We start from the raw sequence: 20,791 nt of genomic DNA, 5'->3' as shown, positions 1-20,791 counted from the left end.
TTTTTGTGTCAACTTTTTAGCGCGTTGCTTGACAATAATATACAGCTTCACAAAGATAACGAGTTTTCCCATTTTGTGAACCTTCATTGTATTCCAACTATTAAGGCGATTTATTGAGTGATTACTTTCCTTTCTCCTTTCCTTTTCTTTTTCGTTCCTTTCCATTATTCATAATTTTCTTTCTAAACAACGAAAAACTCGATGGAATACCAGAGTAGAGATTACGGTTCGTTTAGTTACCTTAGTCTATCTTTTCTTACGTCCCTTTTTGCGTTTCTTATTACCCATTTCCCTCTTTTTTGGTTCGTATCATCCCCTCTTTTTTCGTTTAACTAATCTAACTGTACGACCGTCCTATTGACGGTAAACGTTGCTTAAATTGCGAACTTGAATGAACTTCTGCTACGCTGAAACATATAGTCGTCGTCCTGTTTAACCTTCTTTTGCGTTTGCGTCTTTTCTTTTTTTGTTCCCTTTCGTAGGTATATTCCGACTGTACTGTTTAATAATCGGGCCTCCGTTTAATATTGTATTTTTTTGTGGAAAATTTTTACGTCAAATCTCAGTGTTACAAAAAACTTTAGCCTGAGTGGCTAACTGAGAATGAGTAAAGAATGTATAAACTATAATATATACATACAAATTATTATAATTTCGGACGTTCAATTTGAAGTTGACGTGACTGCAAAATGATGGTAAACAGGTAACTAATATATCGACATCGTAGTTCATATTTGTGGCAACTAACATATCGACATTTTCATTCGTAATAATGAACAATATAATAACATTTCAAGGCATGTTATGCCAATCTTTTGTAAATAAAAGTGTTTTAACTAAATCTTCACGTGCTATCTAATAACCGTTAGCAATATAAACAAGAATGTCGATATATTAGTTACCTGTTTACCAACACTACGTAATCACACCAATGGAAATTGTTGGGATACGACGATGTCAGAATAATTTGTACGAATACGGTTTACGCATTTCCAGCTCAGTCGACTGCCAACCTGTGCTCGTGTTAATATCACACGGAATGCCAACACATTGTCTGTACATCTACTCATCATAATGTTCGCCGAAGCATGGACAATTTAGAAATGACGCTCCGAGTTGACTCGCGGTAGAAGTTTCGACCGAAATCGTACGGCAGGTCAGGTGTTAATACTTAGACAATCCGTTTCGTCAACGTGCAATTAATCATTTCAATAAACGGAATTTCAGTTTCTCTTATTTTCATTTTATCTTTATGAAAATAGTATAAAATGAATTAGTAGAATAAACCCAAAAGAGCGACAGGAACCAGATTAGTCTAAACAGTACAGTTTTATAAATTATCTCAGAAAAAATTAGAAATGTAAAAATGTTTATAAATAACAAGTAATAAAATTAAACAAGATGGAGAATGTAACAAGAAATGAAGTTTGTATACAGATTGTCCCAAAAAAATATATGCACGGTTTGTCTGGATTATGACATCAGTTTTTATTTATATATAGTTAATATTTAAATTGCAAAAGAATCTACAGAAAATGTATTACTTTTCCACCTACCGTAGATGTTCCGCATACAGTTCTACTGTTCCAGATGGTCTGGTTGATACACTGTTGATTACGGTATGCTATTAATTCATAAACTTCAATAAACATTTCAGTTGTTGTTGTGGCGCATACTTACTCAATCGCGGCTTTTAATTCTTTCAGTGTTGTCAGTTTTTAAGTGTAGACTTTATCTTTAAGTAATCCCCGCAAGAAAGAGCGTTAGGTCTGGGGAACGGGCAGGAAATGGGTGGATCTGCCTGAAACTTCCTGCAATATTGTCTCTCTACTTCTGCTACATTTTCATACTTTCAAGAGCATTTTAAGATAAATGTACTTTTTTTAAAAGTTAATCTTGATTCGCTTGAATTAGTACTCATTATTTCCAATTAATTATATCCTGAAAAGAAGGAGCAATCAGGAAATTGTGGCCCGTTAAGCAGTGTATATGTAATGCATTACGAAAAATATTTGAAACTGATCAGAAATGAAGTTCGACTGAGTTACTTATCTCCTCAGCGCTCATGTTGTAGCGAATCCGCACTGATATTCGTGAACTATGTTTTTCAGTAACGTGGACATTTGCAAACTACGAATAGCATTCGTTTCAGAAGTGGTAATTTATAATGGTTTGTAATCAGCTCGCAAAATGTTCGATAAGACCACTATAAAAAAAACTCGTTTCAAAGTTCTTTATTTCAAAGTATTTTGCTACTACTTATCATTTGTAAGGTAAGCGTATCGCGAGAAAAAGAGATAAGTGTCATGATATTTAATATGCTGAAATAGTGTCTCTTAACCTTTTTCGTAATCACAGAATATTTTTCACGATAACAAAAATTTACAGCCTATAAGATGCAACGAAGGGCTGTAACAGATGCGCTTGCTTAGATAACTCAATGGAGAATGCAAATTTCATATCATCTGCGCTGTTAACTACACACCACATATTTACGCTAAAATTTGTTAACTTTAATTTTTCCCTAGCTAGTACGCTGCATTTATTATTTACACACCTCTAGAAAATTAAAGGGCGTTCCGCACCCCATTTGCAAGTAATACTTGACAATTCAAATTTCCAATCCATTTAGAGTATTCATTTCCGATAACTGCCAAAGCACAAAAGCCTTGAACCTCCCATAACTATATAATAAGACATTAGAAAAAAGAAAAAAAAACAAACATCACATAAATACCATAGCCATTAAGTTACTGTATTTAATAAGTAGTACTTCCAAGCGTTCAAGAATGAGTGAAAACATTTTGAATAAAATTTTCGAAAGAATGGTTTAAATTTGACAACATTAAAATATATGTTGCTAACCAGCTTGCCATCCCTCTGTTCTGACGCGTTGCTTTACCTCTCCTTTCAACTGAACCATAGTTCCCTCACGTGGAGGATAACGCGGAAGAAGGATTGAAAGAATGGAACGAGGAGACCGGTAGAGACATTTTCAACAGAAGCTCCCAAAATTATTCATGAAAACGCCCGATAAGACGACCATTTTCTCTATGTGCGTATGGAAACGGCGATAAGAGTGACCCGATGCTCACCTATAGTCCGTGTGCTGCCATCTCCGCTCTCCTTTGTTACTTTCCTCCGCGCCATGGCCTCCATGGTTTTATCAAAAAGCGCCATTCTTGTCGCTGACAAAATATACTGCTTATTAATACCAAAGATGTCTCGCTCGTCAGACGTTTCCTTTTCAAATATCTGCTTAATAACTTTCCGAGAAACGGCACGAATACGAATTTAAATTTGATTGCTGAAATTTAAATGGTATAATTTTTTATGCGTTGCAATTTGTTGAAATATTCCGTTCTCTTCAGCACACAGTTTTTTCTCCGTGGAATTTGACAATAAAAGAAAATTACAGTGTTAATTATATTATTATATATTAACTACAGCGCGTCCCGCTTGTAGTTAGTTATCGAACGATCCGTTATCACTATTTCCTCTTTGTTTCGAAGTACTACCAGTATTATTTTTGGTTATTAACGGGATAAGAGTGTTGCGATTTTTTCTTAAAACATTGTTCCTTATGATGCGCGATTTTATATGATACATATATGAATGATCCTAGAATATTTTGTAAGTATACGCAATCAATTTTAGGTTATATAGCAGTTTCGTCGATATTTTGAAAATTTTGAATCTCTGACGGTTGATTAATGGATTATGGACTAAAATTTTAATATTTAATATATAAAATATAACAGTCCTAGCGATATTTTTGTATCGTTCCAGTAGTAAAACGTTTATCAAAAGATTGTAGACCTTAATTTCTGTCATTAAATATCATTCCTGCAAAAATATCATTTTCGTGTAAAGCGAAATTTTTGCAAACTTTCAAGCATGATTGTAGTGTTTGCGATTCTTACACGATATAGGTTAGTTTTCAGAATCACTTATACTACTAAACTTTGCGATATCGATATTAAAAGATTTTCTATAATGTATAACAGATTTTATGTATTTAGCTCATACAAATATATGTATATTAATTTAAAAAACTAAATTTTTCCTTAATTTTCTTTTTTTTTTGGTAAAACATTTGAAAACTCTTCCATTTCTTTTCTCTACATTTACGCTCACAATAACGTAAACACCTTACACGTTGCGTTCGTTTGTAATTTCATTTTATTTAGGTGTAAGTATGTCCTACAGTAGTAGTTGAACAATTCTTGCTATTACGTACTTGGCTTAACATATTCCCTGGTAAGTCCTTACTTAATTACATTTCATATTCAATTTTTCTAATCCTGTATTACATTGAAAGCTACATTGAGATATAATAAAAGCGTCGAGATGTTATAGATCGAAAAATAGTTAAAAATACTTGCTTATGTTAACAAAATTAACATTAATGCGTAAGCATCTAGTTATGTATGAACCAATAACTTTACTTATTTTGAATAATGTAGAATAAAGAGCGTAGAAATTATTGCAAGCAAGAAAACTCTGAACGCAGCTTTCAATGATGCGAACCTGTTCATATTTCGACAGTAATTCCATCCATTCGTGGTCAAGTTGAAAATAATGCTTCCTTGAAGAGCGGTAGAATCGTTAAACGCTCGAAAGTTCGGTAGTAGAACACAATGTCTTTCGTACTAATCTTGAAATAAGTTGAAAATTTCAAGCAGCGAACAAAAATGTTTACGAGCGAATCGAAAATTCCTTCTCGCGTTTTATGCTAGAGGAAGTGATTATTGTATTTGTTACTTAACGCGAGAAGTGTCTGCTGTTTTTTGGAACTGCATCTGGGAGACGTAACACTGTGAGCGTCCGAACTTCGCGAGCTGCGACGGGAAGATAAAAATCCAGAAAAATCAGGACAACCACGGTAATTACGGGAAGCGGACGCAGCACGTCGTTGAACCAAACAATGGTATCACATAGCTAGCAAGAATAGGAGAACAGGTATCGCTGGAAAGATATTTCCGTGCCACATTTTGCGGATAGAAATAATTCTGATCTCCTTATTACATATCGGAAGATACGTGAAGGTTTTCGGAGATTCTATAAATGCATTTCAATAGCAGGATTGATGCAATAGCAGGATGAATTTATTCAGTATCTTCATTTCTTTTTATTAGGGTGAAATGATGGAAGCAATCTACATTTGTAGTGCGTATACGCATAGTAATAGTAGAAGAAACTCATCTATACGATATAAAATATAAATAGATACAAAAACACTTCAGTTTTTAAAGAGTATTCTATTTATTTTTGATTCTCATGCACGAATTTATTTTAAAACATTCATAACAGAATGCAGTATGAACATTCATCCGAGTATACAACATATTTGAAAATGATCAATTTAGCAAGTGAGAAACATTTCCAAGTTATTGAAATCAGTCGTTAAAAGAGACAATACTTGTAATTCATTTGTTGATATTGAAACACTGCCTACACTGCTTTTAATCGTAAATAATAGAGGCCTATCTCAAACGATACCAGCACATTCTACGAGTAAAATTAAACAAACAAAATGTTATGTTTCGAAAGAATTAATACAGTTTCCTGTTCGAAAGAACTGTATTAAAAAAATTGTTTCATTTTGTATGATTTAATGTAAAAACAGAGTGACAATATTAACTATTTACTACTTCGTTTCTAAGTTTTATCCCTGTTCTTTGCCCCCCAATGTCAACAAGTATTACACTTTTAGGTTCGGTAGCTTTAAAGGAAAAAATATCCTAAACAAAAATTGCAACGATTCGAGATAGAATGGATCAATGTCAATCTATGTTATTAAATAAATTTATAAATAAGTTTTTCACTTTACCAGTGACGTATGTACTAAGTAAATTAAAAATGTGAGTATAGCTAAATGATTAGTTTCACGATTCGAAATATCTTTTCCGTTCGGCAGTTCTTCGCCAGAATTTAAGTAACGTCTATCCCGCTGTTCAATTAACATCTTGCAACCGCTCTGTTAGACGATCTTTCGCTAATAGTTCAATTCATTTCGAAAACGAATAATTTCTACCCATCTCCAACAGAAATCGATCAAAAAGTTGATTAAATTTTGTTCATCACTTTATGTGACATAACTTATGTTAACAAAAGAATTTTACAATTGACACTTTTCTTTGATTTTCACTTTTAAAATCCTGTAAAACGGTTTACATTTCCTTTTCGTTTTGCAACTTTTACTTCTGCAAGTGAAAGAGCAAAAAAGAAAGGTGAAAAAATTAATATTAATCACATGCGATATCATGAATTATCAGGTAACACCATGCCCAGTGACACCTCTGCACTGAGTATTTGAATGAACAAAATTTGTTAATCAACTTGTCCATTTGGAAATATTTTTTCATATTTTTAAATATTTTTTCTTTTATCTTCCATAAATAAAAATCAACGTGTCATTTAAAAAGCCTTCGTGAGTCACTGTCTGAACGGCGGGTCATAGGTTCGCCACCACTGGTCTAAAGATTTCAATGCTTACAGAGTAATAGTCAAACGTGATATCTCCGAAATTTTTCGTAACGAATCGCGCGGAATTGCATACAAATTGAATTATTAATTGTGACTGACATTACGTCTTTACATTGCACATATTAAATATTTTCTGGAAGAAAAATTGATTGCTATAAATTACAATACAATAACATTTATGATGCAAAGGTAGTTTTGTTCTAAACTATACTATACTATATCAATTTTGAAACTTTATAAATTTCTACGTGAAATAAATGTAATTGTGTTAACATTTTCTTTTTCCAAAGCTTCGATTCTGATACGTACAGGATGTTAAAAAAATGTTAAACAGGTCGAATAAGTAAAAAAGATTCGTGTAATTTTGTGTCTGAAAGTGCTTTATTAAAAATTTATAATCCAATTTGTAGTCCAAAAATTTTTATCAATTCCCACAGCAATTCTAATAAATGTTCGAAATTTTATTTTTCTCGCGGGAATACAAGCTTTTAATTGATTTCAAACTGTCATATTGTCATACTCTTTTGAATATTTCTACTGCGTTGGAAATAGTAGTAAATGCATTTCCAATGCTATGATAGAAATAAATTCTAAACATAAAAATGTATTTTTATCTTGTACTAAGTAAAAATAAGAAATTTGTGGTTAGAAACGGGTCTTCGAAAAGGGTTTGCTACGCTATATAATATTTTAGAAAAATATTATTTAGTTTAGTATGTATAAATATCCTGCTCGATGAAACAAATGAGCAGAAAGAAATGGAAATATAAAATAAAAATTTTCAGCAGTTATGCACCTGGTGAAGATTAGAATTGAATTCGTATACTACGTGTATGAAGATTCCGGGAACATTTGCCGGGAAAGAACCAAGCTGCATCAACTGTTGTTATTAGAAATTGAGAATTGCTGAAACGTCAGTGTCGGCAGTCTCAGCCAAAGTTCAATGATAAGTAAAATTCTCAAAGCGTAACTACTACTGTGACAGCTATTTAATTATGTCGACTGACGACATTGCGCGCCCTCAGAACATTCGAGTCAACTAGCTGAAACTACTGCTCCTCAGCGGCGAACCTCTATAGAAATTGGCTTAAAGGTTCGATAATCCTTTCGATCAGCTTTTGTCGTGTGCAATTGTTCTTAGATTGCTAGGCTAATTGGAGACATACGTGTAGCACTGTAACGTACAGTCTGAGAAAGTTTGATCGTTAACGATCAAAACGTTCCGTGCCCCGTGTATCACGGATTAATGCCGACGCTGTACTCTCTTGGTTTTTTCATTTCATTACGTTTTTTTAGAGGTTGTTATAAACTCGGGGACATAAGTTGTTGTTTTCATTTTGATAGCGACATGTATAATTAATTAATCGTTTTCTATATTGTAATCGTCTGCATAATACTCAAGCATTTACATCTGATGTATTTAATAGAAGTTCAAATCCTACTTTTTTATACCACTTTAAACTTTTGCGTAATGGATTACTTTATACTGTCATTTGATCATAAATATCGACCGAACTCTTGCCTTCATTGTAATCAATAATAAGTTTCATTTATTATATAGATTAGCATCATCTCCCTTTTTTCCTAACAACGGCCATCTCTGCAGAATGTTTGGTAGACAATAGTAAAACATCTCGTTTATCCTTCGATTTCATTAACATTACTCCAGCTTTATTTTTTTCTGTAAATATTCCTTTTTGTGGTAATTTTTTTTTTGGATCACTTTTTTAGAAATTCTATGACGATTTGATCGAATCGTTCCTATTATGCGTGTATTTCTAGCAATAAACTATTCCGCTAAATCTATGTCAGTTTTTGAAGTAGGAACGCTTTTAGAAGTAGTTTTCTCTTTGTCAAATTGTCTACCACAGTATATGTCAAAGTTGTATATCCTGGTTTGAAGTATAACTTAAATAGCTTCACACCTACCCCTATTTATGCCGTTTTTGTTTTCATATATTATATTGTCTAAAATCGACACGGCCACGAAGTGGTATTATTGATTCGTCAATACTGTTTCCGGTGGGTCATAATATTTTGCATAATTTTCCTTTAGTTTATTAATAATTGGAAATTATTTTATAGAGACGATCTTCAAAATTTGCATTTTCATTTTTCACGAAATGTAGTATTTGTAACAGTATCTGAAAGCGATTTCTTGGCATTACTTGGCTTTATCGAGGAAAGCTTCGAATGAATATTGAATGAATATTGGCATTTATTAGTGGGACTCCATTTGTTCAGACGACATAATCGTTTTTGAGTGAATGTTTGCATCGTGCAGATATTGATTTGTTCTATTATCTTGAAACATTTCTTCGATAAAAAATAGTAGCTACAAATCTTCCTCCTTCCACAAATAATCCAATAATGTTATTCCAGTATTTCGATCTACAGTACGCTAACCTCAATTCATTTATCGCTTGTCTCGTCGGAAGATGATAATATAAATTTCCGTGAGCATTTCATTCTAAATGCAAGTTCCATTTCGCTAGAAATAGGATTGGAACTACCTGTGTCTTGTACTTCCTTATTGCCTACCATTAGGGACAAAAATTGAAAATTGAATCACTTAAATATTTTACCTCTCTTATTTCCGATCGAAAAATTAAGAAAAGTTGGTAACTACGCTAAACAAAATTATAGGTTGATAATGTAATGAAATATTGTATGAAAATTTATAATTAGTGAGTACATCAAATGGCTTGATTGAAAGGTCGAGCAAAAACAGTTCGACAGGGAACGTGTTAAGTAAATTTTCATCATTTTAGAGAAGGCTGTGTGTGTTGTAATGTAGATGAAGTTCATCCTGTGTCTACTAGCGGTCTGATCAGTTAGACTACCTATACATACATGTGGCAGATTCGTGCCTTAAAGGCGGAGATGATAGAAACAGGTGAAGGCGGAAATGAAAACGTGCAGGAGATTGTAAGGATGTTGTTGTCCACCTAGTGGGAAATGAGAGAACCGCTACATTAAATTGAAGATAACTTGACTGTACACAATTATCATATTGCGCCAATAACACTACTGAATTTAAGTATAAATTATTTAACATAAATTATATATATACTAAATTAATACGAGTACTTATTGCACAAAGTATCATTAAATTTTTATGGATCATATTGTCCTTGTTCGTAGTTCTGGAATGGATATAGTCGTTTATCAGTCAACTTGTCTCTATAGTTGCAACTCTTTCGTATGTTCCGTTGCCAGAAAATACAAAACAAATGGCTATTCTCAGTTAATCATTGGTAATTTGAATTGAAGTTTAAGCAGCAGCAGCGAAATCAACGCGTCTGCGGTACATCACCGATAGCTCTCTCCTCCTGAGGCCTGTGACTAATTTGCACGATGCGCGTGCACTCTAATGACAATATTATGCAAGTCTCGACACAAAAGCTTCTACGCAGAGGGGATCAAGGAATGGTTGAAAAGTGGAAGGGAAACTAGAGAGCGACAAGGATACCAGTTTTAGTTAATTGGATAGCAATTAGATGAATTCTCTAGCATTGTCTTGATGGACGAATTACATTAGAGCGTCGACTTCCAGTCCTTCCGAAGGATGATCCAGGTGGATCGAAATTTCAATCTCTTGAATACAAATGACGGATAGTCGCCTTTCCTCCCCTTACAAAGAAAAGGTATCCGTTTCTCTTGTCTTATCGTCTTGCGTTCCTCCCTCTGGTTTTTAGCTGTCCTCGATAGGGAAAAGCCTTCGGAGTTCCTTTTTCTGCATGCTCCATTTCGTGAATTGCGTACTTTCAACGAATCGATGACCATATATTCTTTCGCTCGCCTTCAGTATTTACAAAATTGCTTCTGTCAAAATGTAAAACAGTAGTGTTACTAGAAATCATTTGTTCATTTTGCAACATGAAATAAATTAAATTAACGTGTAAAACCTATCAACTTTTACCATATAACTTAGTGGCAAATGTGCACAAGTATTTTTTATATGTACTTTTCAACAAGATCAAAAACTGTGAACCATATAAACTGTTACAAGCTGTTTCCATCCAAGCAAATATAAATATCGAAATGAGTTTTGTTTCAATTAAAGGATACAAACAGGCTAATTACTGAGAGTATACAAAATTTGGGAAGATGGTCTCTTGAGGACGGGGAAGACTACCTCCATTACGTTCCGTTTTTAATGCAATCAACTGTTACACTTGAGGATCATTACAGAGTTAAAGAAAAGATTAACTTTTAGAGGTAGAATTCACATTCAGAGGAATGATTAGCTTAAATTTGAAAGATAATTTATAATATCGTTATATACTTTTTTGTTCTTATCTCGTTGTTAACTATCAATTAAATTCATACACGACTAATCATTTTCTACTCATTTGTAGCTCCAGATTAATATTTAACTATATTATTGCTGCTTATCACAGTCTAATAACTAATCACCTCCTTTCTGCGTATGTAGAAAGTATCTTCTTCTCGTAACAAAGAACACGATTACAGATAAATTAATGGAAATGAAGAAGCACAGATGTCCGAAAAATTGCAGAAATTGAGTTGTGTGTAAACTTGCATATCTATAATTCAATCTATACGTATGTAAAATCTAGGAAAGTCAAAGATAAGACTTACATAAATTTGTTCAATCAAAACGCTCTTACATATATTTATTTTATCATCTTTCATTGCATTTTCTTGTATTCCGTCTATGAAGACGGAACGCGTATGAGCGTTTCATCGAAACTTGGAACAGCTGAATTTTGATATCTCGACCGGATCAGGTTTTCGCAGGAAAACCTGCCGGCTCTACTCGTTTCCTATTCAACGATGGTACACGTTCGCGTAGAACCGTTGGAATTTCAGCCGGCGCGGCGACAGTTTCGCATTGACCTAATCGCAGACTTTTTGATTCGATTTGTGGCACTCGTTTCGATGCGCGGGAGGAGGCAGCGGCAGTGGGAACGGGAACGGGAACGGCAACGACGTCTGCGAACACGATCGGCCGTCGAAACGCCTGATCGCATTCTTCGTAGCGTCGACCGCATTGCAACTAGACGCGACGCTGTTCAGGCTCGTCGGGGATGCAAATTGTGCACTTAATAGACTCACGTTTTGCTGAACCGACTCGGCTTGCAGGTCAGACAGTCGAACACTGTTCTAGAATTCCGGTATCGGAGTAGCTTTTCTTTCTCGATACCGCCGCGAGAACTATCCTCTCGCATCTCCAATGAAAACAGTTTCATTCAAGCCTTGTTACATATCTGCTGTTGTTCCATTAATGAAAGTTTTTAACCTTATCATTTGGATTTACCATAATTAGACAAAATTTCGTTCTTATCAAATAGTTTAATATCTTTGTGTCTGTACTACATTTCGAATTATTTCTGAATTTGTAAATGTTTGCAAGAAAAATACTTTCATATCATAATATAAGAATAATCATCGCTGGAGAATGAAGCCGTTTATATAAGTTGAGTTGTCCTAATATGAAATATCCAAGTACATACTTAAAATGAAATACAACAATATTATCAAATTCTAACATTGCTATACATTTCTTGTGTGCATTATCTGTTTTATCTCGTGAACATATGGAGAGATTGTAACGAAGCACATGTTTGCTAAATAATATTAATTAATTATTAAAGAACTTACAGATCGAGTTTTTGCATGGGAATTTTTGAATTAATATTATGGACGATAAAATAAGCGTATCAATTTTATTTTTACGTAATTACATACTTCTCAAATATGTTCAAGTTTGTATATACATATCATGGATATTTCTGTCTCTTTTTGATGCAGTATTTCTGAAAACTCAAACAAGAGGGCAATGTAAAATGGGTTCTATTGGAAATCATATATTTCTAATTTTATTGTGATTACAAAAAATATTATTACAAGAAATATTAATTAGTTTCAATATCTACTAAATTTTATTTCAACAACTTTTAATCTTTTAAAGTACTACTTACATATTTACATCCCATTTTCTCTCATTGCGGTATTTCATATTAGAAACACTATAAGATAGATCTGGGAAACAAAAATTCTTTTTAAAATAACAAATATTATCTAAACCATTATCAGATTTTAAGCTTGATTGTTAATAATTAAAACTACATAAGATTTCCCACAAAATCATAACGTTCAAGTTTTTATGGAAATTCTCTAAACAGGTGAAATGCATGCACAAAAAGAAGTGTTCCATTTGTCGAATATATACATAATTATAAAACAATTTAATGTAGTTATAAATATAATACATACATACATACATCAGACGTTTCGCTTTTGGTGGGACAGTTCCGTTTTTTTTAAAAAATGTCCCAACTTTTGGAAAGAGTTTAAATTTTTATCAATTATATGTCATAAACTTATTTTCTAATGATATTACATAAGCCCACTCTCAAGCACTTTGAAAACTTTATTTATAATTACCCCTATGCAGCATAATAAATCATTTTCGTTAACCGAATCTAACAATTATATTTGTAAATCTTACATATGTTAAAATTTAAAAGACACACACACAAACTCCGTCAATTCTGTCTCACTTCACCAATGTTAAAATCTGGTCACTTTGATATATTAACAACTGTGAGCGCGTTTTTTGTTTTTAATAATTATATGAACGATAATCATTCGTGTGATTATTAATATGTGCATTCATTTTTAAGCACAAAAAATGTATATACGGGGCGTCTTAACTTCACAAGCTACGTTTACAAGGTGGTTCCCGAGGTAATTTCAAGCAACTTTTTACTCGCGAAAACCACCTGTTACGTGTGGTTTCGTATAACATCGCAATGCATTTTTCTTTAATTTAATGTAGAGAGTTTCATTTATCGTTCACTTTGTATAAAAAAATCTCGTATTCCTCCTTTTGCTATGTAAATAATGAGGCAAATTTCTCTTGATTTATTCGTATCTGCTTTCAAATGCAATATATTGCAGAGATTTGATAAGCATTTAAAAAGCATGTGATGAGTGATCCAGTAAAAAGATTTTTTCTGGAAAATTCGTTCCTTCCTAAATAATTAATTTTTTGTCCTATTTTGCGTAAGAATAAAAATTCAAATTGATATCTGCGATAATTTCGGAGAAAACAGCCTAGAGTAATTTAGTTGGCCAATCTTGAATGTACATATAATATAATTAATTCAACTGGTAACATGTAGTAAGGTTAAGTTAGGTGATAAACTCGCGATAAACTAAAAAGTTTGCTAATTACAGCTAATTAACGCTATGTCTTGAACATCAAAGCAAACATTTTTTTACAACTGAATCTAAAATCGAATGTTTTAGTCTCACAATTAATCTTTAGATTGTTCGTGTTTCTTAGGAATTTGCATGCAGCCGTTGACCAAGTTAATGCAAGAAGGATTGTAATAGCTAACTTTGTTTTGTTCAAGATATGTTATATGCTCGTTTTTATATATTATAGTAAAATCTTAGTTTTAGGCGGTAACTAAGGTGGCGAATAAGTTAATACGAAAGGTTTACCGAGGTCCGTTACTGTCGTAGCGCGATTATCCATCGATCAAGATCCTTTCTTTGTTAATTATTTCGTTTAAAGTTATACACATCAAGTACACACAGTGCAGAAATCGTTACACTGAAAAGCATGCACAGTTTAGAATCGAAACAGCAACAAGTATAGATAGTTTTGTAAACATTCGGCAACGAGTATAGACAGTTCACAATTCTCGATACGAAAAGCGAACTTGTGCTAGTCTGTAAATAGTCTATCTGGGCTGTAGATGAATAGATCCAATAAACCAATTTCCGTGGCTTAATTTCTATTATTTACTAAAGAGGATTAAAAGATGGTATGCAATAGAGGTAACAAGAATTTTCAAACATGATACTGTCAAGTATATGTCAAATCCAGGTTACAAATTAATGACTAGAACTCAGCAGAATGCTAGGAATGAAGGCAAAGTGATTTAAACGCGCCAAACATTATCTTTTCCATTGTTCGCTGTTGTTACGATTGAATCTCTTTCGAATATCAGTGAAAGATTATTATGGTCCAATGAATCGAATTTTTCAGATATTATCGCTGGTTTCATCGTTCCTTCAACTTGCCAACCCACCTTGGCGTATATAACCATTTTAATCGCCTGCTTACTATGAATATTACAATGTTAATTATATTTAATTAACTCTTGCGATCTGACAGTCGTTTATACGCAAGTATTTTAAGTAAACTTCTGATATTTTGAATCAGTTGAAATCGATATAACATCCCATGTATGGTAATATATAAATTATTAATTTGTGAAATACATTAAGAGTGAATGATATTCTTATTTGAATTGTAATATTTTCTGGTCAGGAATCAAACATAGTTCCAGCAATGAACTAAGTAGACCAGATTATCACCGATTAACCGCCAGAATAAAAAACTGACACAAAAATACACAAGATAGAATTATTCCGAGTAGATTGGTCAATGTATTGATTGTCAAGTGCTTAATCGTTAACAATATATCAAGCATTTTGGAAGTAATTGAACTTCCAGCACTGATTTAGTTCAAAATTAATTCCAGTTATAAAAGCAATCAGACTTCCGATCACCTCGGTATTTTAGTTGACCAATTAGACAGCTGATGCTTAGAATTAAAAAATGTTTAAGAATTAAGCTTATATTTCACCCTATTGTAGTTTGCCAAAAAATTGTCTTATCGTCCACAACGTGATTAAGGAATCTTCTTGTCTTTTCCTTGTTGCATTCGAACTGCGGATGCTTCAATTATTCATTAAAATTGTAGAAAAGTTGCACAAAATATTCCAAGCCTTTTATAATTATGTTTACAAGAATATGAATTTGTACGATATATGTTGTGTTAAAAATTCAGTGAGATCATCAATAGTACATTGATGTAATTAGTTTATCATGCAGAAACAATTGAAACATAATATAATACTCTCTTCTAAGGCGATTGATTCAACAATTAAATTAATTGGAAAATTAATTTAGTCTTAAATATCAACGAATAAGTCCTTTCTTTACATACAGATTTATAACTTGTAATGATAATAAATTGAATAAATGGCTTTCTTGCAGTTTTAAGTGCACTTAAATACATCGAAAACTACTTACTTAAAAACATACGAAACGTCGATTAAGATACATCATATATGGTAATATTTAATGGATGAAGAACTTAAAAATTTCTAATTTGAAATTTATCTTGGAGTTGACCCAGGATTTCGAATAATTTTGGAATTCTTACAATTTAAAAATTTCAAAGGACACTAAATTTCAATAATGAGAAGTCACTGAAAAAATGGTTAAGTTGTGTCTCGGCGTGAGACGGTTGATCGACAAATGTCAACATAGAGGCTGCTATCGATATCTATCAAAGAAAACCATACTGAAACAAGTATTGAAGATGTATAGTCAATTACGTAATTGCGATCATCATCAAAATAGTATTGTATAAAATTTCATTTAACGGTCGCTGTTTATAAAGAAGTTACTAGCAAGAAGTTGTTTATTAAAAGATTACATGTTTCAATGCATCATTTATAAAGATAATAGTGGGTTATAATAATGAAAATAAAATTGTATAGTCGACAGTCAACAAAGAGAAATTATAATAAAAATTCATAGAAAACAATGTTAAAACTTTGTTGAATAACGCTCTATTCGTTCGAACAAAAAGTGAGTACCGTCTGAGGAATGCATATGCTTACATTTCAGGTGGCTTCACCTGTTATTTAACCTAGGAGTGCAGGTAGTCGTTGGACTTCCTCTTGAAATGGTCCATGGAAGTCTGAGGATCGCGGCAGTTTATATGGCTGGAGTTCTTGCTGGTAAGTGATCATTACGCGTCTCAAATCTCAGAAATTTGATTTGCTCAAATAATCTGAGTGCGCTTTTAATCTAATTCTACTGTGAACGTTGTAATGAAGTACGGAAAGAAGGGAAAAAAAAGAATGAGTCAGAAGCAAAAAGAAAGTGGAGCGTTTCATTCTGAACCTGCTAGAGGATCCACCAATAATAAGATTAACTAGCAAGTTTATACATATAGATAGTAAATCCAATGAGACAGGTTTAAGGCACGACACAAAACACGTGTATTTGTTTATATTTATTACTTTATCTCACGGTAAAGACCGTTCCAGTAGAATCAACTATAGAATGAACCATATGTATATACTAATAACTGAAAAGCACAAGCGAGGAATTAAGAGTAACGGGTTTGTACCGTGATCCATCTAGTGGCGAGTATAGAAGGATCGCCACGCCACATTAGAAAATGTTACACAGCTTAAAAGATATAAAATAATTGATTATGTAGTTTTTCAGGTATAATAATGTATTGTGCGGTACACTCATAATCAATTTCCTAATCGATATCTTTCTCTATTTTATTCGTTATTATCAAATTCACTTCCATTAATTAACTATATCCAATCAGAAATTAAACGTCAGTACTATAACTCTGTTATATAATTATCTTACTTCCTATTAAAATATATGTTTACTTAAATTAGGAATTTTAAATGAGCAAAAAGAATAATTATAATGATTGAGAAATCGTATGTCGTTAATGTTACACGCTTAGAAGGCAAATAGAGCAAATAGATTATGGTAGAACGAAAAAGTAGAGACAGAGAGAAAGAGAGAGAGAGAAGATGGCTGCACGAAAAAAAAAAAGAAAGTGAAAAACGAGAGCGTTGTCCACAACCAAGAAAATGCACTTAAACAAAAACAGATTCCAGTACGTTTTACGCGGTCGTTCGCGAGCGAAGCTTGTCGATAGTTGCATGCGCGATTACGCAGCGACGTGTAATGCAGCAACGTTACGATTGCTCGCAACAATATTCCTGAATTCAAATCACTCGGCGATTCTCACCCGCATAAATGCAGGCGGCGCAGGTGCAGGTTGCCAACCTGCGACTCTATTTCTTCTCTCTAACACAATTTGTCCCCCTTTCCATTTACCAGGTTTCGGGATTTCCCAGCGCGGAACGTGTTTTTACTCTTTCCATTCCCTCATTCTCTCTCTCTCTCTCTCTCTCTCTCTCTCTCTCTCTCTCTCTCTCTCTCTCTCTCTCTCTCTCACTCACCCCCTCCTTGTTCACCATTTACCTCTATTTCGTTGTCTTTATTTGCAGTACGCTGTTGCTATTTATTCGCCACTCTGCTCGTTCTCCTTCCAGTACTTTGCGTTTATCCCTGTCGCGTAAACTAAGAAACAAGGGTGTAATACGCACGTTCTCCGTACATTATTTGTAAGAATGTGCATTTAGAAGAGAGAGAGAGAGAGAGAGAGAGAGAGAGAGAGAGAGAGAGAAGCAGGAAAGCAGATCACTCATTCGTGTAAATCTAATTGGCATTTGCATAAATTCGATTAGACTCAGATCTCGGATTATTAGCGGTCATGAAAGTAAAACCTTGCAATATAGGGCGCATGAATAATAAACCAGCTGGTAGGAGGATGCAGGAGACATTGGGCACTTTAAAAGGGAAGGGTCGTATAACTGTTATACCTCAGTGAAAAATAGGAAAAGAAATTACATAAGAAACAAAAAGATGAATAGGATAAAGCAGACATGAAGAGAGAAATCACAAAATATAATTGAATATTTTAAAAAGTGAATATATTAATAAATTGTAATAAATATAATTGAATGTATTTTAGTCTACTTTTTGACTAATATTCCGTCTAAGCAATCACACACGCACGTGCGTATTATGTATATATATAAATACATTTATTCATTTATTTATTTTTTTTAAGCGTGAATAATTAATACAAAAATCTTATTATCAATTCAATATTATTTAGCGTTTCGATAGAATACATTAAATGATAGGCGTGAAAGTAGCATAGGTACAAAAAAGCAAAATGAGAATAAGATGTTAGTGGTTCTAAAGCCTACTTTATGCGATAGCTGGAACTAATTAGGAGAAAAGGGAAGTAAAAGTCGTATAAGGAATGTTCGGCAACAGGTGAACCGAAATGAAAAAAATGATCCTACGTAAGGATATGAGATAATAACCAAGAGTAACGAAATAGCATTTATAATTTTATTTATTAATTAATTAAAATACCAGGCGGACTGGACTGATCTTCAGAATCATGGGTCATTAGAAAAGAGAAATTGTCAAATTTACACAATTTATGATATCATTACATACTCTTATACTCTTATATTTTTTCCAGAATTTCACGTAAAATCATGTTTTAACTGCAAAATATATTTTCATAGTTTAAGTCGTCTCATCAATTTGTAATAAGTAGACTGCGGATTCACATTTTTATGAACACGATTAAAAAGTTGCTTCGCCCTTAACTTTAAGTAATTTCTAAACTAAACATTCACAATTTAATTATAAAACATAAGTATTACAATTTCACTTTTATTTTAATGTAAAGTCCAAGAAGGTTATTCCAGAGTATCGAATCGTGTGATGATAATAGCAGCACCTATCTTTTCCTTTGATAGCTTTGATGTGCTAATGTATTTACTTTGATTCCTTTACTCTCGAATCTAGAGACCGACAGTTTGTAGCTCCATCGCATAATAGTATTAATATTAGAATTAAAATTAAGTGGACAAATGCAACAACACCTAAGAATTTAAAATGATCTTTTCTCTCCGTTTCCCGCGTTTCCGTCGTGTTTATACGTTTCATTTTTCTTCCTGTTATTGAATTATTTATTTTTGAAGATTTACTGATAAATTTTAAGCTTGTACTTGTTATATATTTTGCATATTAAATACGTGATGTAAAGAGGCAATGGTATAACCAATTCTATAATAATTCTACCAAATTTTCTAGTAATTCTTTTTTCAGATTAGCTTTGAAAATAGATATTGAAAATATGATGAATACTTATTAAAATCGTATTAGACATTTATTGCAAATTACAATTTTATAATTATCTTAATCGCAACTTGAAGTAAAACTAAGTATATGATTCTATGTGAAAATATAATCAAATTTTTTCGCTTGAACTCTGTCTTCAAGGACGTTACTGTTTAATTATTTTCTCGAATACGCTTGATTAACTGTTATTAAATATAATAGAGATAGTACAATCGATAATGAGTTATTCTAAGAACATTAAGAAAGATGTCGCAAATGTTTAGTAACATTTTTCATACAATTGCAATTTCGTTCATCGGATTGTACATATAGAGTGTATCTTGTAAGGTATTATAGAAAGTTTTCTGCGAAACCATTGCAAATATCGACCCGAATCTTATTTTTTTATTGAATACAATACAATTATCTACCTGTGTGTTTGTTTTCATGTTACATGAGAAATGAGAATGCGTGAGAAAAACTTTCCAAATTTAAGATATTAAAAGAAAAAAATAGAACACGTAATTTAAACGTTTTAGAAATATCATTATGTAAATATAGTATAAAAGTATAAATAAGGAATTCTTATAAAATATTTTATAAAGTGTGCATCACTCAGTAAATGCATAAAATTGGCATTAAAAGTGTGGGAGATATATTTTTATACATTTTGCAAAGTCATCGTTATTTTACGAGTCTGTTTATCTTTCCTTGTTAACAAATGTATAAAAATGAAGTGTTTAAAAGTCTTCTTTCTTCCAACTATTGAAAAGTCACTTTCAGGATATAGAAGAAAGTAAAAAAGAAAGACTTAGTTACACGCGTAGTCCTTAGAAAAAATTACTTTAGTTCGGAGAAAACATTGTTTAAACTCGTAAACTTTTATTCCAATTTGAAATATTTACACAAACATTGTTCATGAGAAGAAAGGGAACAACAGAATTTATTTGTATGTAGAAAGTAAACAATGTAAAAACAGAGCGCGATCTGTCACGATAACAATTAAACATCATTGAAAAACCTCTTCGTATTTAATCTCCGTTTATGGTATTCCGCGCCTCCTTAATAACACTTCCGTAATCTTGTCGCATCTGGCTTATACGTGTGCAATTCTCTTCCAAGGGATAATAGAAATATATAGCATGCCTTCATTTTACCTGTTCTTTTTTCATTTCTAATGAATTTAACACTTTAGAGTTGTTTTATGATTATATTTTTAAAATAAAAATATATTTAATTGTATCTTGAATTATAGTACTCGAAATTTTTCCTCATTCAACAATAATCCAATTTTGTAACTGTTTCAGTGTTATCAATAGTGTTGTTGTTATAAGCCGTATCATTATTATTATTATTATTATATTTATATATTTGTTACTTGTTCTAACATATTATTTAACAGTATTTGAAATTCTACGGCGCGCTATTTTATTACATCTTCAACGTAAGAAAAAAGAGTCAACGTCTTTGAACAGAAAGAGTTTTCGGACCTATGCA

The 20,791-nt window shown here is 32.5% G+C and overlaps 1 protein-coding gene across 2 annotated transcripts in view; it reads left to right on the top strand.

Annotated features, from left to right (window-relative positions):
- Stet (stem cell tumor) overlaps positions 1 to 20,791 on the top strand; it is a 575,614-nt gene that overhangs the window by 546,339 nt on the left and 8,484 nt on the right. For both annotated transcript variants that reach the window (XM_076900839.1, XM_076900840.1), the window contains exon 8: positions 16,175 to 16,287. In XM_076900839.1, the coding sequence (XP_076756954.1) occupies positions 16,175 to 16,287 (113 nt within the window). The remainder of the gene's footprint in view (positions 1 to 16,174; positions 16,288 to 20,791) is intronic.

This window comes from Xylocopa sonorina, chromosome 9, assembly GCF_050948175.1.
Source record: "Xylocopa sonorina isolate GNS202 chromosome 9, iyXylSono1_principal, whole genome shotgun sequence".
Taxonomy (NCBI): Eukaryota; Metazoa; Arthropoda; class Insecta; order Hymenoptera; family Apidae; genus Xylocopa; species Xylocopa sonorina.
This window is presented reverse-complemented; position numbering and strand designations above follow the sequence as displayed.